The following is a 25,908-nucleotide window of genomic DNA, read 5'->3' on the forward strand; positions in this document are numbered from 1 at the left end:
AAATTTGAATAAAACCAGGCAAAAGATTCACCTTATACGGCTGCGTAGTCTTGCCACTTGTTCCCTGACAGACAAAACAGAGGAGCTTGCTAATAGTGCATGCGAGTCAGCATGGTATATATTTTCCTCAATACTGAGATAAATCCACTCACGGTTTAACGTGTGGAAGCATTTTCTATGTTTCAAATGGATATTGGTGTGAAAACTTGAACAGTATGCGAGACTTGTAACGTTGAGCATAGCCTTCCTAATGCGACGTGTCTCACAAGAAATTGTTTTTCGCGTAGGTTATTTTGGCTGAAAATCAAAGAAAAGGTAGCAGCGGATAACGTGATAACTTCCTTCGCAGAACAATAGATAATGCTACATAAATCATACCTTGACGGGAACAACGTAGCTAGCCATTGTTCCAGGCGATCTAAAATTTTGCACTAACATTTCATTCCTAAACAAAAAAAAAAATAGATGCTCGCTTTGCAGTCTTTAGAAACCGTTTGACTTAAGCGAACGGAAGACAATGCATATTAGGATAAGTGCCTGGACAGCTCTTGATTGATTTCATTGAAGTAGGGCTCACCGTAGCTTTAAAACGCTCATTATAATTAGCCGCGACACCTGGTATAAATCGTCACATCTTGACCAGCCTAAGAGTTTCGTATTTCGTGTAGCAAAAAAAAAAGAACTTGGTTTAGAAATTAATGCGTCATGCCTCGCACAAAAATGTTCGTCTCTGATCGCTTTCCTTTCTTGTGAACCAAGTATTATTATTATTATTATTATTATTATTATTATTATTATTATTATTATTATTATTATTATTATTATTATTATTATTATTATTATTATTATTATTATTATTATTATTATTATTATTATTACTACTACTACTACTACTATTGAAATATGTTTCTGCTCGAGCACTTAAGACATGCTTGCGATATTACGTAAAGGTGGCTGGCAAAAGAATGTAAACTAATATAGCAGTATTATTTAAATCATTTTTGCTTCCTATAACGATCGGTCTAGCTAAGGGCAGCCTGGAAACAGGCATGAAGTGATATTGCATGCAACCATATTGAACTAAGAATGCCAGAAACACAGCTATATTTCTTGCAAATGTGTTTTATAGCTGTCATAAAGTAGTTGCTTTATATTAGACAGCCTGTTATAGGAACAGTTCAACGGAACGTTTACGTGAGGGGAAGATGTGAATATGACCAGCGAGGGCAGTTCTGCCATGTTAGTAGCTGTTACGCTAACTGTAACGGGTTTTTCATGTTAATTAGCGAGAAAACATGTATTGCGGGCAGAGGGAGGCAGGAAGTGTTTACTTATAATGGCCATGCTCTTTAGAATTTTACTCATTTTTGCAAAAAACACGCCTGACTGCATGTAAGTAGCTGATATGTCAAGGTGGCGGATTTCAGAACACGTCCAATACGCCTTAAGCTTGAACTAATATAAGCGGCATTTTAATGCATTTGCCGAGTCTCTGCCATTTTCGGGTATGCGGTCAGGCGCTCTGGGAGCTGTGAAATATGCAAACAAGTTCAGGAAAGAGTGCCTGCAGGACCATAAGTTTTTAGACTGGGTACTGAAAATTCTTAATGCAGATAAAGGCCGTTTGTTAGATTGTCATCGCTAATTAATTCGTGAGTGTTCCACGTGCAAAAAAAAATGGTACTGTCATTGAATTGCGATAAAGGAAGCCCGCTTTCGTTAGCTGAAATACTCGCAGGAGCACAGCTGCCCTCTGGGACAAAGTGACGATGATGATAAGCACATTATTTACTCCAAAAAATAGGGGAACCAGCCGGAAGGCCAGCTACTCTGCTTAGAGGAATTCAGAAGGAATCCTTTGGGACTCTGCAACCTCCAATGCTTCCGAGAAAAATTTGCTCTACGGGCTGGCTGATTTTGCTTCCCCATGCTGATGCTACAGCGGTCGAACGCGTGGGTTGACCCCGAATGTTCAGTTAAATGAACATTATCGAATGTGAACAGGGATACTATAATATGGTCAGAAATGACGAATCACGCCATAACTATTCTAGCTGCACTCCTAAGGCATAGTAAATGCTGCTAGAAGTAAGAACTGCTGCCAAATGTAATCCGAAGGATCGGCGCAATATAAAGGTGTAGCTGGCAGCAGTGCTTGTATCCTACTTCGAGTCAGTGATAGGTGAGGGCAATCGCCTGTGAGTTCTCGGTAAAGCAAGGTAAAGCAGACAACGACTTTACGCCGGTGAATACGCCTGCAGTCAACATATGAATTTATTGCCAGGAAAAATTTTGTGCGTTTACAATTCAGTGGGAAATTCCTGATAATGAAACTATTTGCCGTCCGAAGTTTCTACTCGTAAGACAAAAGGGAACTTGCTATTATATTCATAACACTCTGTACATTGTTTACAGCCTTTCTTATGCAATAATGAATTTAGCGGTTTTTAACAGGCTCTTGGGCTTCCAGCTGCGGCCTTGCTATTTTGGAGCAAAGCTGTCATTCTCGCATGCAGTGCTGAAGGCCAAATAATGCTTGAAAATGAACTCTACGGCACGGTTCAGGTGTTCACGAAGGGAATGTGACATGTACTACGCCTTTCCTTCAGAGGTTATTATTAATAATAATTAATGGTGGATGGGAACAGAAAGGCGCAGTATCTGTCACACTTATTCCGTGGACACATAAACCGCATCCTAAGAAAAAGCCTAAGGGTAGGGACGAAGGCGAGAGTGAAAGCGGAAAGACAGAAAAAGGTGCCATAGTGGAGGTCTCCGGACTATACTTTCACCATTTGTTGTTGTTGTGGCTGTAGGAAGAAAGAAAAGAAAATGCACGGGCCTGCTACTGGCTCTGTAACTGAGCCACCTCCGCTGCCTCGTGCAGATAGAAGAGAATATAGGTAAGAAAGAAAAGGAAGAAGGACAGAAAGACGCGCGCCGCAACAACAGCCGTCGTCCACCACCAGCGGTGGCGTGTGCAATGACGGCCTAGAACAGATAAAAATTCGGTGCCAGGCTAGCCCCCGCCGCAAGCGGCGGTGACCCACCTCTACCAGCCCCATCAGGGGAGGTCTATATACTTTCACCATTTGCACAGCACACGGATGCCTCTCCGTTTCGCCTCCATCGAAACGTAGCCGCCGGGGATTTTAATTTTAAGTAAGGCTTGGAAATCACCTGTACATCCCCGTTTAGGTGTTCATCGAGAACGCGTGACAGATACTGAGCCTTCCCTTTTATAAACCATTCCTTTAGATATCGTTTCCAACACAGGAGGTTATGGCCGATCTCACCTTGAGGAGGCCATCCTCACAAAAGCTAGGTGGAGGCCCTCAGTTCGGACCCCAGTTGCATCTCCCGCCGCTTGGCTCACCCGACTAATGCCCGCTTGGCCTGCAGGTCAGAAAGACTGAAAAAGACCGCCACCCAGCCCTCCAGGGTTGGGTTGGGGTGAGAGGGGGGGCTGGTAGTAGGGTAAGAGGGGTAGGCCCACACCATGTGGCAGATATCCGAAGACACCGCGCCACAGTGCGGGCAGCTGCCGAAAAAAGCAAGGTCAAAATGTTTTAGATATGACGGGCGCAACAATGTGCCGGTATAGAGGCGGAGATAGGAGCCACTCATCGGCCTTTGAGAGGCCTTTACATGGGCAGAAGAAAAGGCTGTGGCCAGATTGGTACAAATTTACGATATATTTGAATGCATAAGCCGGATTAGGATCAGCGTTCTGGTCGGAGGGGAAGGAGGACAAAACGTCCCGGATAGAGCGCGTAGGCGTCCGCGTTAGCAGCTTCGTTTCCAGCCAGCCCCTGGTGAGCAGGGGCACAAATAACATATCGATAAGCGGGGTCCCGAATGCAGGAGTTAAGTTGAAGAATTCGATAGGCTAAATAAGTGGTCCAGCCCTGTTCGACATTGCGACAGGCCCCTCACGAGTCGTAAATTGTATATCTAGAGTCGGAGTGGGAAGTAGCCAATGCTAAGGCGACATCCTCCGCCTTAGTGATGTTGCGGGCCCTGGAGCTAAGGTCGTTGACTGTTTTTGCACCATGGACGACTGCGGCTTTGTATCATCGACCACGGTGTGGGCCAGAGGCATCCAGATTATAAACGTCGGTTTTGAAACGTTACTGGCGTGCCAGAGCTTTCGACCGTGCCAGGCGGCGGCCATCAGGATCTTCGCATCATTTTGGCGAGGAACCGGGCGTTCGCGGAGGGCTACTCTTCACGACGCTGGAATGCTTGCCCGTTCTTCCATAACTGTGACGTGTTGGATGTGTAGGCGGGCAAGAGGGCGGCGACCCAATTGCGTCTGCGACAAACGAGTATAATTTGTGAGGTGCGCTTCCCTCGATTCCCTGAAGGTGCTCACCCTTCTCAGCGCATTGAGGATATCGAGGGCCCGCTAAATGATTTTGCGGAGAATGGCTTCGAGTGTATCCTCGTTGGAAGTGTGCACGAGCTGAAGTTTTGAGCCCGATCCCGGCCCGGGCCCAACTCTACAGGCCCGAGCCCGGCCGGGTCCAAATCGACTCGGATAGGGACGGAGCCCGGTCTAGCCCGGCCCGGCGCTTAGATTTAAGGCCCGAGACCGACCCGGCCTGCTATACTATAATTGCAGTTCAAGCGATAAAGAAAATAATTTCGGGGTGATACGTTTATCAAGATATTAAAATATTGAGTTTTCACATTTAAAATGCCAAATTTGTTGAATATATAAGGACACAGTACGTACGTGGAATAAACTTATTCCTCAAACACAATGAGTTATCCATTATTTTCAGACATTTACGGCGCTCTTGTATAATGAACTCGGCGGCGCTGAAGTTTCTTTCGGTGTTAAAGCTTGTGGCTGGAGTGAGTACCACGTTATTTGACAGGAAACCAAGTTTTCGGTAAGCAGCTTGTTTCGTTCTCCAAAAGTGCGCTAGCTAGGGGTTGATTTCGTGGCTGAGTACTTGGTAAGCTCACCTGGCTCACCTTGTGCTTTTGACGTAAAATTTTCGCAACAAAAGGAAACTTTCTCACCGCAGATGCTTTGAGCTATGCCTCGCTTCAGACGAGGCCATGTTGAGGCAGGAGTAGGTCACAATAGAGATGTCAGATAGGCGACAGCATGGCGCGAATCTTGAAATAGATACTTAAACGTCAGCGCCAGAATTACCAAAGTGGAATCGGAACTCTGAAATAAATATCCCACTAGCGCCCTCTGCTCGCTCACTGATGGCTACGAAGGATCCGTTCGCGGCGAAGAGGCGGGGAGGAAAGTCGGATCGAGGCCGGGAAAGAAATCGGAAGCTGTAGTATGGGGAGGACGCGGGAAGATGCTGTGCATTCTATGCGCTTATCGCGCAGTTAGATTTTCAGGCCGTCGTGCTGTGGCCCATGCACACACTGCAACAAGAATAACCACGTCTAACTCGCACTATGGCCGTAATCACACTTTCGCAAATGTTGCATGTGTTCATGATCGTGGGCGTCCAACCCGGCCCGGCCCGCCCGAGAGAAATATAACTTGGCCCGAGCCCGAGCAAAAGGGCTGCTGAGCGGTCCGGGCCCGAACCCGTGCACGACTCTAATCCTCATCTTGCTTCCGCAGGTGGAGGAATGGAGTCAAATATAGGATTCGACTGGTTACAAAGGCTTTTTTCCAGCCGCAAGGTATCCTCAGCTCGTAACCCCCCGCGTTTATTGGAAGCTCGGCGGACCACGCGGCCCACCTTGTGGAGTTTAGTTAACGTGGTGTCTGGCTTGCGATGACGGTGAATGAAAAAATCCAGTAGTCGGACTTGAGTTTCTGAAATTGGACCTGACTAAAGGGAAACTTGAATTTTGGTAGTGCATTTAAGTGAGGGGCGGATGGGCACAAATTCATACTTTCGTGGGGATTATTGATGGCCGCAGCGCAGAGCATAGCACTCCACTGTAGTCGTCGCATGCTGCAGGTTGGCCTGAATGTCTCCAAGCGAGCCCTGCGTGGCCCACAGCTAGGGTGATGTCGACGGCGTACAGAGCATGCTGCACGCACGTGACAGCGCCCAGCTGGGCCGGCAGGCGCATCATGGCCAAATTGAATAGCAGGGGAGAAAGCACTGCGCCGTGCCGCGTTCTCTTGGTGCCTACTGGAAAGGTGCCGTGTTCGCGATCCTGAAAACTGTTGTAAGAGGGGCGGTGCGTGAGGAATTTGCGGATGCATTGGAAGGTACAATGGCCGCAGTTGGTTTCACTTAAACTACAGAATAATTTCGTCTAAGAATAATTTTTGTTTAAGGGAGTCAACAGTCTACCAGTCAGAGGTATATGTAGGGGATATTTTTTTTAATATTTTGTGGTGGGTATTGACCAGAGTTAGTAGTTAGGATTTCAGGGAGAAAAATATTAAATGTAAAGCGGAAGGAAAAACAACGAATTAAAAACGTCCTCGTCAGCGCGTTGTTTTTTCTTCTGCTTTGCATTTAATATCTTTCCTCCTAAAATCCTCACCACACACACACACACACACACACACACACACACACACACACACACACACACACACACACACACACACACACACACACACACACACACACACACACACACACACACACACACACACACACACACACACACACACACACACACACACACACACACACACACACACACACACACACACACACACACACACACACACACACACACACACACACACACACACACATATATATATATATATATATGAAGGAAAGAAGCCAACAGTCGGCGAGGCCAAGGAAAGCGTTGGGGATGGTACTTCATGTCTTTTTTTTATGTTTACTTGGATAATCACAGAAATTAGTAATGTAATCTGTTAAGGGGAAGGATAATTAGACACAAAGTAGAAGAAAAAACAACGTTCCGATGGTGGGATCCGAACCCACAACCTCCGAATAACGCGGCCGGTGCTCTTCCAACTGAGCTACATCGGCCGCTGTCCCCCCTGCTACTTGCTTGGGTATTTATGTTGTCTGTATACGAACCTTGAGAGTGTTCTCAAGGTTCGTATACAGACAACATAAATACCCAAGAGAGCAGCAGCGGGGACAGCGGCCGATGTAGCTCAGTTGGAAGAGCACCGGACGCGTTATTCGGAGGTCGTGGGTTCGGATCCCACCATTGGCACGTTGTTTTTTCTTCTACTTTGTGTCTAATTATCTTTCCCCTTAACAGATTACATTACTAATTGCTGTGATTATCCAAGTAAACATAAAAAAAAGGACATGAAGTACCATCCCCAACGCTTTCCTTGGCCTCGCCGACTGATGGCTTCTTTCATTCATGTATTATAACGAGCAACCTCATTTCCCCTTGATTGATCTGCTTATATATATATATATATATATATATATATATATATATATATATATATATATATATATATATATATATATTGTAACGCGTATTGAGTCAAACATTCAGGCAGGTGGTCTCGTCTGTTATTATACGGTGCTTGGCGACCGGAGTTCGGCCCACTTTGGAAGACGTTGCAAAGCAGTCTGCAAAAGCTGCCAAGACAGCCGAAAGCAGATCCTTCTGAGCCGGTGATAACTCGGTGTTTATTTTGACGGGTGGCAGAACATGGCGAGGTCCAGTGTCATCTTGAAGGGCTTCTTCCATGGTGCACAAATGTGGACACTCCGCGACGTCTTGGAGGAAGGAGATCACCGTGCCTTTGACGAGGTGCTGAAATTCGTTCGAAAAGTTGGTGAGCAGAACGGTAGTGCAGCCATCCCGTAGGTGAACGAGACCTCGGGCAACAATGAGACCCTTTTCCAGCAGGAGCGGAATATGACCCTCCGCCATGCCCTCAAAGTCATGAAACAGGTCATTCTGCACGCGCATTACGACACTGCACCGTGGTGGCACCGTGACATCATCCTCCACAATACGCAGACCATGGCTACAGGGATGGCGGGTGTCGAGGCGTGCCACTGCCCGTTTAGTCGAGGATGTGACTCGTGCCTCGTGTAGGTCGATCACAGCACCGTTTGCCTGCAGAAAGTCGAGCCCCAGAATCAAATCTCTCGAACATTCGCGCAAGACAACGAATTCCCCGACATAGACGAAACCGCGGATGCCAATTCGGGCTGTGCACCTTCCGGCCGGGCTAATGAGGTGACCTCCAGCCGTGCGAATGCTGGGGCCCAACCATGGCGTCACAACGTTGCTCAATTCCTGGGCGAGGGCGTGACTCATCACTGAATAGTCTTCACCGGTGTCAAGTAGAGCGATCATGTCAGTTCCGTCAAATGTTACTCACAAATCAGAAGTAGCGCGTCGGATGCTGTCGCTACTCTGCCCCTGTGAGAAGTCAGCGTATCGGTGTATCGGCGGCGGAGGATCTTCAATGTGTCCGACAGCAGCGGCCCTGCCTCCGGAGACCGCTGGAATAGTTTTCCCGGTGTGGACTTTGAGAACGCCGCTCAGTATTGCTGGCGTCTCTGCGAGGGCTTGGGGAACGGTACCGCAGCGGAGATGACGATCCTGAGTCATAGCGCCTGTATCTCCCAGGCCTCTGACTGGCCTACAGATGAGCTATTTCGAGCGGCCGTTCGCCGTTCCGTGGACAGGGCGCATCGGGTGCGAAGCCACGAAGTCTCACTCGGCGATACGGGCATGCACGGTAAAGGTGGCCGGCCTCCCCACAGTGGTAGCAGATTGGCCTGCGGTCCCGCGTACGCCACACGTCCGACTTGCGAGGGCGTGTGACAGGCACCACAGCTTGAGCCGATGCGTCATACGGTCTGATGTGGCTAACCACCGGTGTCGGGTCAATAGGACCACAGGCAGCTGCTTGACATGCAACGAACGCGTACGTTCGTTTGTCGTCGACTCGTGGAGGCATGGTAGCGACAGGATCGTAGGCAGCTGCCTGACGAACAACGGATGTGTGCGTGGGCATTTCATCGACGCGCTGCAGTACGTTGGTGACCGGGAATTCACGAGCAGCCTGGCGTACTTCATCTCTGATGACTTCGGTCAGTGATGTCACTGGCGCACTTTGAGGCAGACGGAAACGTTGGAGTTCCTCTGGAACAACCTACCGAATGAGGTCACGTAAGGCGTCCACACCTCCTCCATGGCACGACGAAAAAACATCTGGGGCCAGGCTGTTGACATCTCGGTTGTACTGCCGGGCCCGTTGTTAGAGCGTCGTTTCCATGGTCGTTGCTTCCGCGAGGAATTCAGCAACGGTACGGGGTGGACTGCAAACGAGGCCCGCAAACAGCTCCTGCTTAACTCCACGCATGAGGTGGCGAAGCTTCATCTCCTCTTTCATATTGGGGTCTGCGCGCTGGAAAAGACGGGTCATGTCTTCACAGAACATGCGTACACTTTCATTTGGCCGCTGGTTTCTGGACTGAAGTGCAGCTTCAGCTTTCTCGTGGCGGTCGGCGTTTGGGAAGGTGGTCAGAAGTTCATGGCAAAATGCTTGCCAGGTGGTAAGGGCGCGCTCGTGGTTTTCGAACCACGTACGCGCAGACTCTTCTAGGGCGAAGAAAACATTATTGAGCTTTCGCTCGTCACTCCAGCCGTTGTACCGAGCCACTCGCTCGAAGGTCGCCAGCCAATCCTCAGCGTCTTCGAAGACGTCGCCGTGAAAAGATGGTGGTGTTCGCGGCGGGTGGCAAAGGATCGGATCTGGGAGCCTGGGATCAGTGGCCATGTCGAGGTGGCTCGAGAGTTGCGGCTGCGTGATCCTCGTAGGGGTGGAAAGGGGCCCAACCTCAGGCGAGTGTCCGCGGAGGCGGCGACTGAGTCGCTGGTGGACCGGAGTCAGATCCGTCGTGAAGCGTGTAAACGTGGGAAAGCGTACCCAGCACCTTCACCAGACTGTAACGGGTATTGAGCCAAACGTTCAGGCAGCGCCCTGAGCCTAGAAGACTGCCAAAGTCCGAGAGCGGTCTGAGCGCGGTTCCAGGCAACCAACTTCGTCGTCTACGCCAACTAGCAAGCACTTCATCGTCTACGTAAACTAGCCACTGATTGTCTCCGCTTCGTCGTCGACTATAGTTTGTATCACTATATATATATATATATATACGTTTACCTTAGACTCGTAGACTGTTGCCTTTTTGAACGTTATTATAATGAGCCCCTCAATCCTTCATTTTTCTGCAGAATAATTTCGTGCGTTACATTGTCGATTGCCCTTTTAAGGTCACGGCCGAGTACAACCCTGTCCTGATGAGTCTACTCGAGGGGGTGAAGGACTTCCCTATGTAGTTGAAGCAGGACATCCTGTGCGGATCTGTGTACTCGGGCTACCGATTCCGCACTATTGTCTCCATATAAGTTTGCCCACACAAGAGATAATTGAGAGATAGGTCGGAGATTGTTCGTGTTAAGTGCTTTGCCAGCATTTGAGATGAATGTGACCATGGCAGGTTTCCAATCAATTGGGAGTGGCGTGTCCACTCGCCAAATTGCATTGATGTAGTCCAATAAAGTTAGATAAGCTGAGTCGGGGAGCTCGGCTAGTGATTTAACAGTGATTCTTTTCCGACCCGGTCCAGTGCTACGTTTCATTTTGGCAAGGGCCGCCTGTAGGTTATGAAGCTGGAACGGAACGTGATCCAGCTCAACGTACTCAGAGCCTACATCAGAGTACGCCTGCCCACTGGTGTCCGATATGGTGCACAAATATTGGCCCCTAAGGTTGTGAGAGAGTTGTGCAGTATTTCTAGAGAAGGTATGGATTGCATGCTAAAGATGATTTTGAGTCTCTCTACGGGTCCGAGTTCGATCAATGAGGGCTCGAAAGAGGCGCCATGTGTTTCAGCTGGACACTTGTCCCGCTGTAGTGTGGCACCTATGCAACCAGTTAGAGTCGCCGAACCGGGCCGCGTACTCGGCCGTTGGCTGGGTGAGCTCAGGAATTCAAGCTTTAAGCTTTTTGTTGGAGGAGGTAGTGACGAGCTTTCTGGAGGTGGAGGAGATGGTTGTCCACACCATCACCTTTGACAGCTGAATCTGAGCTTTGGTAGAGCAAAGGTATGAAGCCAATTGCTGAGGCCATCAGATGTAACCATTCTCTGTAACGGTTGTTGTGCTTTCGTCATTTTGCCCGAATTTCGTCCAATCTTGGAGAAGGGCTTGTATTGTGGGTTTAGAGAGGGGACGAGTTCGGATTGTAGTATTGATAATGCTGTGGTCACTGCTGAGGGTTTCCTTGGTGTTGACGCAGTCTGCATGTTAGATGTTAAAGTAAAGGCAAAGTAGGGACAGGTGTCCCTTGTAAACAGTAACCAGGTGGGATGAACGAGGTCAGTGTAAAGAGTGAGGCCCAGCGTGGACACAAGCTCCGCCAACCTACGTCATGATGATAACCCCAAAGCCTGTTGGGGGCGTTAAAGTCACCTATGATCAGAAGGGTGTCTCGACTCGCGACTCCCAGCGCCGGGCTGAAGAGCTCTGCAAAAAGATGTGTTGCAGTTTAGGAGAGCAGATTTCACATTTAGATTGCGAAGTGGTGTGTACTGCTTACGGAGAGGGAGTAGAGTCACCGTCACCTGAGAATATGCAATTTGCATGTCGAAGTCTACAATATTAGCTATTAGCAGTATAATTTCTGTGGACGAAATACAAGTCGAGGTGACCTGTCCTGCTGGAACGTTGTATAGTTTGTGAGCATGGCGTCCATCCCTGACCCAGTTTAGGATTCCAAAGAGAAAGTTGGACACATACTGCGCTTTTTCTTTTTATAAATCATACTGATAGAGGCAATTTCCCAGCCTGATTTTTGCCCCGCCGGGGTGGTGCAGTAGTAAGACGCCCGACTACTGTGCCGGAGTACCCGGGTTCGAACCCGACCTTGGCGGCTGCGTTTCGATGAAGGCGAAACGAAGTGGCGTCCGTGTGCTGTGCAATGTAAGCGCCCGTTAAAGATCCCCAGGTGGTCGAAATGACTCCGAAGCCCTCCACTACGGCTCCTCTTTATCTCTTTGCACTTTCACTCTCACCTCCCTTCCTTCCCTTACGGCCCGGTTGGGGTGTCCACAAAACCAAGTGAGACAGTTACTGCGCCTTTCCCTTCCTATAAATTAATCCCAGTCTGATTTGACTTTCAGCTCTACGCCTGGGAATGACTTCTAACGGAAAGGTTTATAAGAAGGAAAGACGCAGCATCTGTCTCATTTTCTCCGTGGACACCTCACCACCCCGTAAGGAAAGGGAGAAAGGCGAGAGAGAGACAGAAAGAGAGAAAGAGGTGCCGTAGTAGAGAGCTGACGAGGAGGAGGAGGAAAAACTTTATTTAGTCCTATATTATTTGGCCGTTTTTTGGACGTCTTCAGAGATGTCTGCTTGTTGTATCCACAAGAGTCTTCTCCGTCGACTTCGTCCACTTTTTACAATGGTCGGTTGCCCTCAGTCCAGGGCTCCGCTGGCTGCTGCCGCCCGTTGGGCTCGCTGTACCAGACCTTTCTGGTCTTCGCAGCGGTCGCTGGACAGCAGAGTCTCCCATTGCTCCGCACTCGGGTTTCGAATTTTGGGGACCACATCTATGTTTTGACATGCCCATGTGATGTGATATAGTGTTGGTTTTTCCTAGCACCACGGACATCTGTCAGCGTATATGGTAGGGTGCATTTTGTTTAGTATGTGTAGGTTTCGGTATGAACCCGTCTGTAATTGTCTCCATATGACAGTTTCCTCTCTGGTGAGAGAACTGTGCGGTGGGGGATATCGCATTCTTCTTCCTCTATAGTTTTCTAGTATGGCCGAGTATGCCTTGGGTGCTGACAAAAGTTCCGCGGACCCGTCGGATGCTCGGAAAGTAGTGTATGCTCGAGCTATCCTGTCAGCCTCTTGGTTTCCTGCCACCCCCATGTGCCCCGGTACCCATATAATTTTGTGTCTGGTCTTGTTTTCTTCGTGGTTTTTAAATCTGTCGCTCGCTTCGAGGAGTATACGAAGCGCGTGACGACCAATCCTACCATTCATGAAATTTCGACAGGCTGTTTGAGAGTCCGTGAGTATCGTTAGCGACCGCCCAGCTCTATAGCCCTCCGCCACCGCTAGAGAAATGGCTACTTCCTCGGCCTCTGCTGCTGTGCAGTGTCGGATAGAGGCGCTGGTCACTTCGCGTAGAGACGAATTGACCACCGTGGCCACTGCAATTTTGTTCTGTCCTCCTCTCGAGGACGCGTCTGCATACACAGTCGTGTCTTCAGGAGCGTATGTTTTTTTAATAAAATTGGCCCTTGCTTCTCTTCTACCTTGGTGGAGGTTAGGGTCCATGTTTCTCGGGATTGGAGCTACCTTGAGGGACTTGCGAAGTTCGTCGGGGATCGTTACCGTCCTCGCTATTTCTCGCATCTGCTCACAGTATCCGAGTCTCTGTAAAAGCGCTCTTCCAGTCGTTGTCTGCAGCAGCCTGAGTTTTTGCGACTCAAGCTGCGCCTCGCGTAGTTCTTCGAATGTGTTTTGCAATCCAAGCGCCATGAGCTTTTCTGTAGACGTGTTGCGCGGTAATCGGAGCGCCGTCTTATACGCTTTGCGTAGCAGGGCATCAGCTTGTTGTATTTCACTCTTGTTGAGGCACTGGTAGGGCAGGCTGTACATAATTCGGCTCACTACCAGGTTTCTAACTAGTTTTAGTGTGTCCTCTTCGCGCATGCCATGCCGCCTGTTGGTGATGCGGGTGATCATGCGTGTCACTTGCAGCGTTGTAGTTTTGAGCATGGTAAAAGTGTGACTACTGCGTTGGTTCGATTGAACCCACATACCTAATATTCTTATTTTTGTCTTTTCAGGGATGGGCATTCCTTCCAGGTAGATGTTGAGTTTCAGGCTCTCACTGGTTGGGACGGTCCGGTTTTGTTTGCCTCTCCACACTCGAAGCAGTTCCGATTTCTCGGTCGAGCATGCGAGTCCTCTTTCTCCGAGATATTTCTGTACACAGGAGGCCGCTTCCTGTAGATTTTCTTCCTTCTCCCCGAGGGAACCGGTGTTCGTCCAGACTGTTATGTCGTCTGCATACATGGCGTGCCTGATACCTTCGATCTTCTCTAGTTTTCGTGCTGGACCTATCATAGCTATATTGAAGAGGATAGGTGAGATGACTGATCCTTGTGGTGTTCCTTTGTTTGGCGCGTGAATTTTGTTCGATCGAAGGTCTCCCATGCGGATGGTGGCAGTTCTATCTGACAGGAAAGCCTTGACGTACCCGTGGATTCTGCGTCCGCTGTCCAGGTCGTCTAGGCCTCTAAGGATCGCTTCGTGACTGACGTTATCAAATGCTCCCTTGATGTCAAGGGCCATTATGACATTTTCACCTGTTCGGGGTACGTTGCGGAGCACATCTTCTTGTATTTGAAGCAGCACGTCCTGCGTCGAGAGTTTTGCTCTGAAGCCGAACATGGTATGGGGTACATGTTCATTATCTTCCATGAAATTTTGCAGTCTGAGCATCACCACCCGCTCGTAAAGCTTGCCGAGGCACGACGTGAGCAATATGGGCCTGAGATTTTCAATTTGGAGCTGTTTGCCAGGTTTAGGTACCATAATTACTTCGGCGTGTTTCCAGTCTTCGGGAACCGTCTCCGCCTCCCAGTGTTTGTTTAGAAAACTTACGAGCTCTTGTATGAGGTCGTCACTCAGGTTTCGGATCAGGGCATTGTCGATTCTGTCGGCTCCTGCTGCCGTGTTTCTGGTCGTATTCCTTATGGCCGCATAAACTTCTTCCACAGTTATTGGGCGGTCGAGTCTCTCGTTTTCGGCTCCGCGATAGTTTCCTTGGTATCGTGAGGGGTTGCGATCACCGAAACATTTTTTTCGTGCCTTCTCTAAAAGGTCGGTGTCCGAGCCCTTGAAGGAGTGGATGAATCTGTGGATGCTTTTATTGTTTTCTGATTTTGTTTTGGTCGGATCGATTAGTGCTCTTAGGAGATAACAGGTTGTGGCCGTACCTAAGGTTCCCTTAAGCGAGTCGCTGAATTGTTCCCAATTTTGTCTCGCGAGTTGCGCTGCGTATTCTTCAGCTTTTGCCGTAACTTCTGCTATCTTTAGTTTTAATTTCCTGTTGTGTTTTTGCTTCCGCCATCTTTTGGTGAGACAGCGTCTGGCTTCCCATAGTCGCAGAAGGTGCCCGTCTACTTCGGGCGTTGTTGTTGTTAGTCTTACACTTTTTGTGCATTTGTCTCGCGTTTCTGTCAACATGCCGCTCCAGTCTTCTAGTGATTGAATGCCGCCTTCAGATTTTTTGCAAGCCCCGCGGAACGCGTTCCAGTCCGTGAGTTTTGCTTGTCCGATCCGGCATCTTACCCTTTCCGATGCTATTCGCGTCCGGAGGATAAAATGATCGCTACCCAGGTTTTCCATCATGTTTTCCCACTGTGACTCCTTGCTCTTCCTTACGAACGTGAGGTCCGGGCAAGTGTCCGTGCTCACACTATTACCGATTCTCGTGGGGGTCGCGGGATCTGTGATTAGCTTACAGCCAAAATATTCGGCTACGTCCGCTAATGTTCTTCCCTTGATATCTTGTTTCCGGTATCCCCAACTCGTGTCCATGGCGTTGAAATCTCCCACGATAATGAGTGCATTTTCTTTGGCCAGCTTGTGAGCTCCGTGGAAGAGTTCGAAGAATTTGGCTTTTCTTTGTCTTGGCGGGATGTACACGTTTAGTACGAATGTGCTCCTTTCCTTTCGCTTTTTCGGAATGATTTCGACAAGCGCGTGCTCGATGTCCGTGTCGGCGATGGTATCGTGCCTGATTGCGGTGATGGCTTTGATGACTAGAACGGCTGCTTTACCTCCGTTTTGGCTCTCGTAAACATCGTACCCCTGTAAAGAGGGCCTGGTTCCAGTCTCTTGGAGCGCAATCACATCGGGGGGTGTAAGCTGTGTGTTTATGTATTGTTTTAGTAGGGCCTGTTTTTTGCGGTAGCCTCTGCAGTTCCATTGCCAAATTTCTAAGTTTTCTTGGTCTTGCTGACGTGTCTTGGTCATGTTTACGTGTTCGTGCTGTTGCCTTGTTCGACAGCGAACGCCGTTAACGCTGGACGGTTGTACGCTCTTTCCCTAATGTTTTCGTTATGTCTTTGTTTTCGAAAAGCACTTTTGATTTCTGAGATCTGCCCCTGAAATTGTGCTTGCATCTGTTGCATTTGAGATTGGATTTGCAGCATCATATCCTGCATCATCTGCTGCATCATCTGTTGCATTCGTGTTTCAAATTCTCCATTGTTGGATGCTTGTGGCTGTTTTGGAAAGGCTCTAGTGATTTCAAGCTCCCGCTGTTGTGCCTTTAGTGTTTTTGTTAGTTCCTCGACCTTGCGTTCGAGCTCATTTTGTTTGAGTCGAGCGAGTTCAAGCTCGCGTCTGAGTGCATCACTGCTCGCGTCTTTAGCTTCTTTGACAGGAATATTTTTGTTGTTTGTATTGTTTGTGTTACTATTTTCTACCGAGTGCGGATCAATGGTAGATGCCCAGCTTACCTTGCTGCCGCCTTTCTGGGAAAGCTTCGTTTTCTGCTTTTCTTGTTTGTTCCCCTCCTGTGAACCGGCCGGCGACAGAGGTGGGAAGTAATTGGACCTTGATCGGCTCCTCGAGGTCTCTCCTTCTGAGCTGAACCATCGCTTGCGTGGTCGCCCGCGTTGGCCACTGCGCCCTCTTTCCCCGCTGGGCTTTGGTCTTGCTTTTTTCAGTCTCTCGGGGCACTCTTTGGATCCGTTGCGATGTGCCTCACCGCATATTAGGCACTTGAGCTCGCACACATGGTCTTTCGTCGGATTTTTATCTCCGCACAGTCCGCACACAATAATGTCCGGTGTGGGGCACACGTCGGAGCGATGTCCTTGCTGGAAACAGACGTAGCACACTTGCCTCGTGCGGCGGTACTGGTAGCACGGTAGTTCACCTCCGTAGTATATTACGAATTTCGGCAAGATCGGGCCGTCGAACGTGATCACGGCGGTCTTGGATTTTCCAAGCATCCTTGCCTGGAGAATGGTTACTCCTTGAGTTCTGACTCGTAGGTGTGCTTTCAGCTCTTCGGGAGGCGTACCTGGGTCAACACCGTGAATTACGCCGCGAAAGACGTCCTCCGGAGCTGCCACGTAAGCGTTGACCTCGTACGACTTTCCGGCGAATTTAAGGCGGGTAATGCGCCGCACCAGGTGAGCCGTTTCTTCATGTGGGGTGCTAACGATAATGATATTTGATCCTGTGCGAAGCCTTACAAGTATGTCCTCGTCCTTGCATTGTTAGCCGCACGCCATGATAACGGCGCGCGCTACTTGGTGTGTGGTGAGTGATTTCACCATGAGTCCTTTCTTGGGTCGAAAAATTATTTTGATGTCATTTTTGGGGAGTGGCGGCAGTCTTCGCCTAGGCCTCCTCTGCTCCACCTCTCCGGTCTTGTTGCAGCCGGTCGCATTACCCAGTGATTTTCGATCATGAGGTTGGGCGTCCGGGCCGGTTCCCGTGCCTTTCCGTTGTCCTTGTCTCTGAAGTTTTTTTTTTCTGCCGCTTTGATTGAACAAGCTCCCAACTGGCATCGTTGTTGTACCCGACGCGCTCCGATGAGGAATCTGACGGCATTCCGTCTTCGCTTCCTGACTCGGCGTCTCCAAAGTCGTCTTCATCCATCCCTTGGAATTCGTCAAGGAGGGCATTTGGTGGTTGTGGCGACGCACTTGGGGCTTGGCTTGGCCCTGCCATATGGTCTCTCTTTGAAGAAGCGTCGGTGCTAGGCGCCGCCGTGGTCAATAAGCCTAGCGTCCCATGCTCTCCCGATGTCGTGCTGGGCGTCCCGTCAGGGTTAGCGGGCTGGCGCCCGCTTTGGAACTTTCAAGTCCGGTAAAGATCCGAAAAAATGGTCCTACCGCTTGAAATATGGCATCCAGGGGATCCAGCACTTGATGTCTTCCAGTTCCGAATGAAATCCGGTGGCGAAAAAGCGTTGGTCTGGTGAAATCGGTCAAAATTTGCGGAGCTGAAGTGACGCGTGTCCGCCTGCTTCAACCGCCATCGTAGAAAGATCTGAGAAAGAGCTGACGAGTAATTTCGACCACTTGGCTGACTACGTCACTGACAACGCGCAGCGCACGCAAGCCTCTCCTTTTCGCCTCCATTGAAACATAGGCGTGGTAAGACGCCCGACTACTGTGCCGGAGTTCCCGGGTTCGAACCCGACCTCGGCGGCTGCGTTTCGATGGAGGCGAAACGAAGTGGCGTCCGTGTGCTGTGCGATGTCAACGCACGTTAAAGATCCCCAGGTGGTCAAAATTACTGAGTAGCCCTTCACTACGGCTCCCCTTTCTTTCCACTTTCACTCCCACCTTCCTCCCTTCCCTTACGGCGCGGTTCAGGTGTCCACAGAGCAAGTGTGACAGATACTGCGCCTTTCCCTTCCTGTGAACCAACCAACCAACCAACCAAACATAGGCGCCGGTAGACAGGTTCGAACCAGGTGATTAGGTATTCGGAGTACCCGTGTAGATTATAACGTTTCCGATAAACGGGAATTCACATGAACGGTAAGTGCCGGACTCATGACTGTGCAGCTATACGAATAAGAAATGGCGATATGCGGAAACCGTGCTGAAAAAACATGTTGTTGTTGTAGTGGTTATTTATTGTATGTACAAAAGGAAAGAAAAGATGTTTGCCAGCCCCGGTATCTGCTATCTTATATCTGAAGCACCTGAACTGGGGCGGCGGAAATAAAGGGATAGCGAGGAGAAGGTAGAGGAAATCAAAGAGGTGAGTGATAGGGAGAAAGAAAAGAGTAGGTAAAAATAAAAGAAATATATACACTATGGTACAGTATACAGTAGTTTGCATGAGGCCCACCCGCAAACGTCTTAGGTCACTGAGTACTCGGCACGTCGGGCGGGCCTCCGCAATAGCTCCACGTCCAGGCAACTGTTCACTATGCACGCACTTGCACACTGTACAAAACACTGACGGCTGTCGTGGGCGATCAGCCGTTATTGTGGGAAGTAGCACACGTGGAGCGTTCAGTCCCAGCGCGCACTATCTGGCGAGGTGAAATAGGCGGGTCATCAAGCCCGCCTGTTCGATGTACTCACACAAGCTCACGTGAGCTCGCTCGCGGGCGCGCGCACAGCCCGGCGGCCACAGGAGCACAGCTACGCTGTCCGGGATTACCCCCTGCGCTCTGTAAGCCGCCAGCAACTCACGTCGTGGTTCGGCTAGCGCGGTGCAGCGCAGTAGAAGATGTTCGAGAGTTTCTACCTCGCCACAGCCGTCACACACGTCACTATTGGCAAGTCCGTGGCGCATCCGTCGTTCCCCAGGCCACACACATCCAATGCGTGCACGGAGGATCATTGCGTGTTGCAGCCGAGTCAGCGAGCGGCCGCTGACACTGTGAATGCGCTCACCTCTTGCGATGCGTGGGTCGGGGTGCTGCGTCCGGAGGTGATCGTCGATTACCGCACGCACATCCTCCAAAGCGAGTTGCTCGTCGCTAGGAGGGAGTTCATGTGCTGCGGTCGCGAGCTCGTCGGCACGTTCGTTGCCCTCTATGCCGCAGTGCCCGGGGATCCACTGTGCCCGTATAGCGCAGCCACGCTCCGCCAAGTGCTTGAGACGTGCGCGAATCTGGCACAGCAGCGGAGTTCCCCGGCCGGTGGTTCGAAGGCGGCTGAGGGCAGCGCGGGAGTCACATAGCACGGCACACCTGAGTGGCGGCGGAGTCAGTTCAAGCAGTAGATCCAGGCCTAGGCGTAGGCCCAGCAGCTCCGCCGTGGTGGAAGAACCCAGGTATGACAGGTGCAGCTGTCTGTGCAGTTGCAGGGCGGGGATGGTAGCCGCCGCTGCTAGCGAGCAACTGTCTCTGGCCACGGAGCCGTCGGTGTAAACGAGGAGGTGGCGTTGGAGTTCCTCGTAGATGACGGCTCTGGTCAGCTGCTGCACTGCACAGGGCGGTGTGGTGCGTTTCCCCGCGATTCCGACAATCTCTCGCTGAACCTCCGTAGCAGCGGGCCAGGGCGAGAAGAGGTCGTAGGGGGGCGTTGCATTGGTGAGCTGCTCGTACTCGAGCAGCGCCGCTCCCATGCGTGAGTGGCGATGATGTCGCAACCGATGTAATAGCGGGCCGCCGTCCTTTGCGCGCTGTAGGCGATTGATGTGTCGGAGCGCCCGCCGCGTGGCCTGAAGTTGTAAAGGCCACGCACCTGCCTCGGCCAAAGTAGCTGCGCATTGAGAGTTCTGAGGAAGGCCGAGGCAAATGCGGAGCGCCTTGCGATGCTCGACCTCTAGCTTCTTCCAGCATGGTTTGCGCAGTGTGACGAGCGGTAGCGCGTAGAGTATTGCCCCCAGAGCCGCGGAGTTGTACAGCCGTAACGCTGCTTGCTGGGAGATACCCTGGCCTCGAGCAGTGAGCCTGTGTACGGCGGCGGTGGTTCTCTTCATCTGCAGGCAGGCCTTGATCGCCGCGGGTCGGAAGGAAAGGCGCTGGTCTATGTCCAACCCCAGGTACCGCACCGAACGTCGCCACGGCAAGAGGGTCCCGTCCAGTGTGAGCGGCGGTGGTCGTTTGCGCGAGCTCGGAACACAGGCCATTGCGACGGATTTGTCCGCGCTGAGCGAGAGACCTAGGCCGCGCAAACAGTCGCTCACCGCTGTCAGAGCTGCCTGCAGGCACGCGCGCACCCGTGCTGCCTCGCCCGGCGGTCCCAGGCACCACAGAGCAATGTCATCTGCGTATATGGAGATGTACACATGATGCCGGCAGCCTGCAGGCAGGCAGCCCGGCACCACCGACATCGCCACATTGAACAGAAAAGGTGACAGGACAGAGCCCTGCGGCACGCCTAGCCCGACCGGGCGAGGCGCCGAGAGAGCACCCCCCACGCGAACGCGCATGGAGCGCGCCTGGAAAAAGCTCCGAATGTATTGTAGCAAGCGTCCGCCCACGCCAGCCCTCTCAAGCGTCGCGAGAATGGGAGCGCGGCAGACGTTATCAAACGCGCCCGACACGTCCAGCAGTAGAAGCAACGCAACCTGCCTCACTGCCTTCGCGTGCTCGAGCGCGCTGACAACATCGGAGATGGAATCCGCAGTGCACCGCATTCCGCGAAAGCCCGTCTGCCGCTCATCAAACAAATCCGCCGCCGCAGCCTGCTCGTTAAGGCGATGTAAAGCCATGTGTTCCATGAGCTTACCAGCCGCAGATGTTAGCGCCACTGGACGGTATCCCGCGAGCTGGGTTGGTGGGCGTCCTGGCTTGAGGATGGGGCAGACGACTGCCGTGCGCCAGTCCTCCGGGAGGGTCCCGCGTTCCCACACTAGGTTGATCTGCTGCAGGAGAACCAGCCGTTGATCTGCGTCCAGGTTGCGCAGCATTTGGTAGGTCACCCCATCCGGCCCTGGCGCCGAGCGACGGTGGCAGCGCTGTAGCGCATTGTTGAGCTCTGTCACTGTGAAGAGGGCATCACAAGGGTCACCAGGGGTAGGAGCGCTGGCTCTGTCTCCGGAACTCAGAGGTGAAGTTTGGCTGCCTGCGTTCACGGGGCTTTGCGGCGCAAAGCGGTCCGCAAACCGCTCAGCTAGCTCCTCGTAGCTAAGGCCGCTAGAGATGGCGAGAGCGGCCAGCGGCTGCGGGTTCGCTTGTGGCGTTGTGATGCGTCGCAGGGTGGTAAAGAGCCGCCGCGAGCTACAGTCCTCCTCCATCTTCCTGCAGAGCGATGCCCACTGCCGGCGGTAAAGTTTGTTGGAATGCCGCCTCGCTGCTGCGTCCAGCCGATTGTATGCTGTCCAGTCGGTTGGTCGGTCCGTCCGCCGTGCTCGTCGCTCAGCTTTGTCGCGTTTTTGTCTCAGGTCGAGCAGCTTGTTGTCGGGCGTTGGTTGCCCTGCCCGAACCTCTACGCGGCGAGTGGCTGCGAACGCGCTACGGACGAGACTGGAGAAGAAATCCGCGCCGGACGTAGCTGCGGCTTCTACTTCGCTGCGGAAGCGGTTCCAGTTGACAATGGAGTAAGTGCGCGTGGCGCGAGCTTCCTTGGCAGTGGGCTCAATGAGGATAGAGAAGTGATCAGAGCCCCAAAGTGATGGTGCGCGATTCCAGGTCGCCTCGATGCCGCTGGACGCGAACGCGACGTCTATGCAGGAGCCGGGTGTGCCGCGTCGCCGGAAGGTGGGCTCGCCGGTGTTCAGCGGTGTGAGTCCCAGCTGTGTTACCATGGCGTGTAGGTCGTCTCCTCGCGCGGTGTTTCGGGCACTTCCCCACGCACAATGATGGGCATTGAAATCTCCGAGGATGATTTGTCGGGTGGCACAACATGAAGAGACTGCACTGAAGCACTGGGCATTCCACTGCACAGCTGGACGCACGTAAACACTAGCCACAGACGTGTCCACACCACGTATGCGGACTGTAACAACAACACACTCCTGCACATCACTCGTCGCCGCCGCCGAGTCAACGAGGACATGTTGGACATCGCGCCGCACATAAACCGCGCACCGAGATTTCCCTGGTTTGTGCTGGGGATCACTGCACGGCACTGCAGCACATGTAACCTCCTCACAGGTTGTCGGGGAGTGGTATCCGACGTAGCCGGGCAGCCGCATTTGAGGGTCCCCCTCTTGTGCACGAACGTACGTCTCCTGCAGCGCTACAACCTCAGGAGACTCGTTAGACACTCGTAAGCGCAGCTCTGAATAGCGCGCGGCAAGAGAACGTACGTTCCACTGCAGGATGGAAGGAATTCGGGGAGGTGTCCGGCGACTAGCCATGATGTTGGACATCCTGTAAGGAGGCGCCTGCTGCTTCTAAGCAGACGCGCCTGTCGGGAGAGTCCTCCGGGATATACCGGGCGAGGACGCGAATTGCAGCCATCAGCTGCTCGATCTTTTTATCTCGCTCGTCCGGAGAGGTGGTGTGGATGTTGCCCGCACCGAAAATGGGTTGTGCGGTGCGAGCTGTGGTCTGGGAGCCCCCGGGGTGCTGCTGGCGTTGCTGCTGGCATGGCCGCTGCTGACGCCCCTGCTGCTGGCGCGGTCCCTGGTCCTGTCGGGGCTGCTGGGGCGGGCGCTGGTGCACGCCACGGGAGGCCATTTGCGCATAGCTGGGAGCACGCTGGTGCTGCTGGCCACCCGAAGGAGTAGTTCCCTCACAGACAACCGCGCGAACGGCCCGCCGGGAGAGGGGCACTTCTGACGTCGCGAGGATAGTGGCCACGTGCCTCTCTCTCTGCCACGCAGGGCAGACTGGATTCGTGGCAGCATGGCGGCCTCCACAGTTTGAGCACCGTGGCTTGGCTCTGGCACATTCCGCACTTGGATGTGGCCCGCCGCAACGGGCACAACGCTCCATGGCGAGACAGGCTTCGGTTGCGTGGGCCAGGCTAAAACACCGAGCACACTGTAGTGGGCGAGGACGACATGGTCGGACCGGCAAGACCCGGCCGTGGATGGATATATGTGGCGGCGGGGCAGTAGCGGCGAACCTGAGCCTCAGGGTGCTGCCGTCTAATGAGGCCGCTTTCACTGTCACAGCAGAGTCCACCGCTGCAAGGAGCTGTTCGGCCGTGCGGCGGGTGTCGACACCAAATACCAGCCCGCTGCACTCGTTGAGCGGGGCTGGTTCCTTGGCCCGCACGGGCAGGCCACGGATGACCGTTGTGGCCAAGAGGGCATTGGAATTGCCCTCGTCAGCCACGTCCACGGCCACTACGTTGCGACGCGTGTTCACGCGCACTGCTAGCACGCCAGGACGTGGATGAAGCTCCTCCGCCAGGTCCCAGCCTTGTTCTCTGGTGAACCCAGTACCCCGGACTGCAGGGCGGAAAAGCACCGTCTTGTGTGGCAGCGCGGTGGGGGCCACCACAGCCGACGCAGCACTACGGAGGGCCGCCTGACGGCGCCGCTGGGCCTTGGTTGTCTTGATTGTCCAAGGCACCAGGTTGGTGGGGTCCACTGCTGCCTGGACACACGCGCTAGGCAGCTGCCGTTCTGTGCTGGTCTCCGCCGTGGAGCAGGTGCTGGAGGTTGCCGGTCGCTCCTGCTGCACCAAAGGCATCGCTCCAGCAGGCAGGGTGCTGGATATGCCCATGACTGGAGCGGCTTCTACTGGGCCTGCAATTCCCTCCGGTGGGGTAAAGCGGGAGAAGGAGCCAGAATCAGGGGGCCGGTGGGCCTCCTTCTTGCCACCTGCTGCCTCTAGACTGTCAGTGTCGCTTCGTCTGGGTCTGGGCGAACGCCGCCTCTTGCGCAACACGGAAGTATCCATTGCGGAACCTGCGTCTTCGTCTTGGGACGCCATGTTGTGCACTGAAGTGGGAACTACAGTGTCTGGTTGTGCCTTTTCTGTTTCTGGTGCGCCGCGCGAGGCTTGATCGGGGGCGCATACACTTAGCCCGTGTCGCGTGACGATAGCAGACGGGATGTTGGACGAGCGCAAAGAGCGGAGTGCGTTCTTGGCGGCCTCCGCTGACTGGGTCGCCAGCATCTTCCGTTGGGCAGCGACAAGGAACTGCTGAAGCAGATCGGAGCACTCTTCAATCGCCGGGCGGCACGCGCTCAGGGCTCTCCTGGCTGTGGTGACCTCAGCCTTGCTTTTGCGAGCCCTGCCGCGAGACGCCCCGGAAGGCTCCATTGGCAGAGCTACAGGCTGGCTTTGAGCGAACGCTGCTCAGCTTTGCGCGAACTCCACGCCGCGCATCCGCAGTCGCTACCCTGCGTCTCCACGGCTGTTAGGTGTAGCACTTGTCACGCTTTACGAGGAGTCCAACAGGTTCAACGCCGAAAATAAAGTCACTCACACGCTCGCTGGAGGTTCCTGGCGATGCCAAGTGCAGAAGGGAGCCCGCTGATCATGAACATTTGATGATGCACAGCTCCAATCCGCCAAAACAGATTATTTCAACGGAGCTCATGCATCACACGTCCGCTCATCTCACGTCGTTCCACATTCTGAAAAAACATACGAATATCAGTTTTCGTTTTGCGCATGATATGGACTTATTTTTGAATTTTTGAACAGGTTTCTGTGCATCGCCTTGTGGAGCGTTTTAATAAAAATTAGGTTTGGTTTGTTTTATGGGGTTTAATGTCCCAAAGCTACTTAGGCTATAATAGACGCCGTAGTGGAGGACTCCGGAAATTTCGACCACCTGGGGTTCTTAAACGTGCACTGACATCGCACAGCACACGGGCGCCTTGCTTTTAGCCGTCACTGAAAAGCGGCCGCTGAGGCCGGGATTCGATCCCGCGTCCTTGGGAGCAGTAGTCGAGCGCCGTAACCACTGCGCCACCCCGGCGGGGCTAATAAGAATTAGAGCATTATAGTAGATACTAGCAAGGGTAGAGTTATTGTTGGCGCGTCTTGTTCCTAGCGCAGAGCAGAGAAATGGTTTTGCATTCTGATCTGATTGCTCAAAAGTTACGAGCAGCACTCTCACCAGCTACACCCTTTGCTTCGCAGACATGACAAGGTGGCTCTCCCGGTATCCTGTTCGGGTGGCCGTATGCGCATGCTTGGCAGCTGCTTCGCTCGTCGCAATGTTACATTACAGTAAGTGCATGCTTGTACCCAGATTTCTGTGATACGCTGTATGTGCTAGGGATTGCTGGTGAAAAGTTAAATATGATATGGCGGCGAGATTTTGCAAACATTCTGCTACTGACGCAAAGATGAACTAAGGGTCACGATAGGTCAAAAAAAGACACTAAGCTGCACTCAAAATTAATGCTGGTTCTTAAGCGCAAAAGCGTCGCCAGTAACACGAGTCAACCTAGCTTTGCACCCTGTTGAGTTCGGGAGGGCGGTCCTCATGCTTGGAAAAGGCGCATACTTAAACCAATATATTTTCTGAGAAGTGAACGTTATTCAGCAATTTCGGGGATAGTCAATGCTCTCAACAGGTAAGATATTTGCTGGTGTTCTCATTTAACTGAGTTTATTGT

General features: G+C 52.2%; 1 protein-coding gene across 3 annotated transcripts in view; it reads left to right on the forward strand.

The window, feature by feature from the left end:
- The window catches only part of LOC146209563 (galactosylgalactosylxylosylprotein 3-beta-glucuronosyltransferase S-like), an 83,172-nt gene that overhangs the window by 19,848 nt on the left and 37,416 nt on the right, over nt 1–25,908 (forward strand). For all 3 annotated transcript variants that reach the window (XM_084601542.1, XM_084601550.1, XM_084601559.1), the window contains exon 2: nt 25,427–25,516. Coding sequence is in view for 2 of the 3 variants with exons in the window: in XM_084601550.1 (XP_084457676.1) it covers nt 25,427–25,516 (90 nt within the window). In the remaining variant the exon portion in view is untranslated. The remainder of the gene's footprint in view (nt 1–25,426; nt 25,517–25,908) is intronic.

This window comes from Amblyomma maculatum, chromosome 1, assembly GCF_055883805.1.
Source record: "Amblyomma maculatum isolate TAMU_Amacu chromosome 1, ASM5588380v1, whole genome shotgun sequence".
Classification (NCBI taxonomy): Eukaryota; Metazoa; Arthropoda; class Arachnida; order Ixodida; family Ixodidae; genus Amblyomma; species Amblyomma maculatum.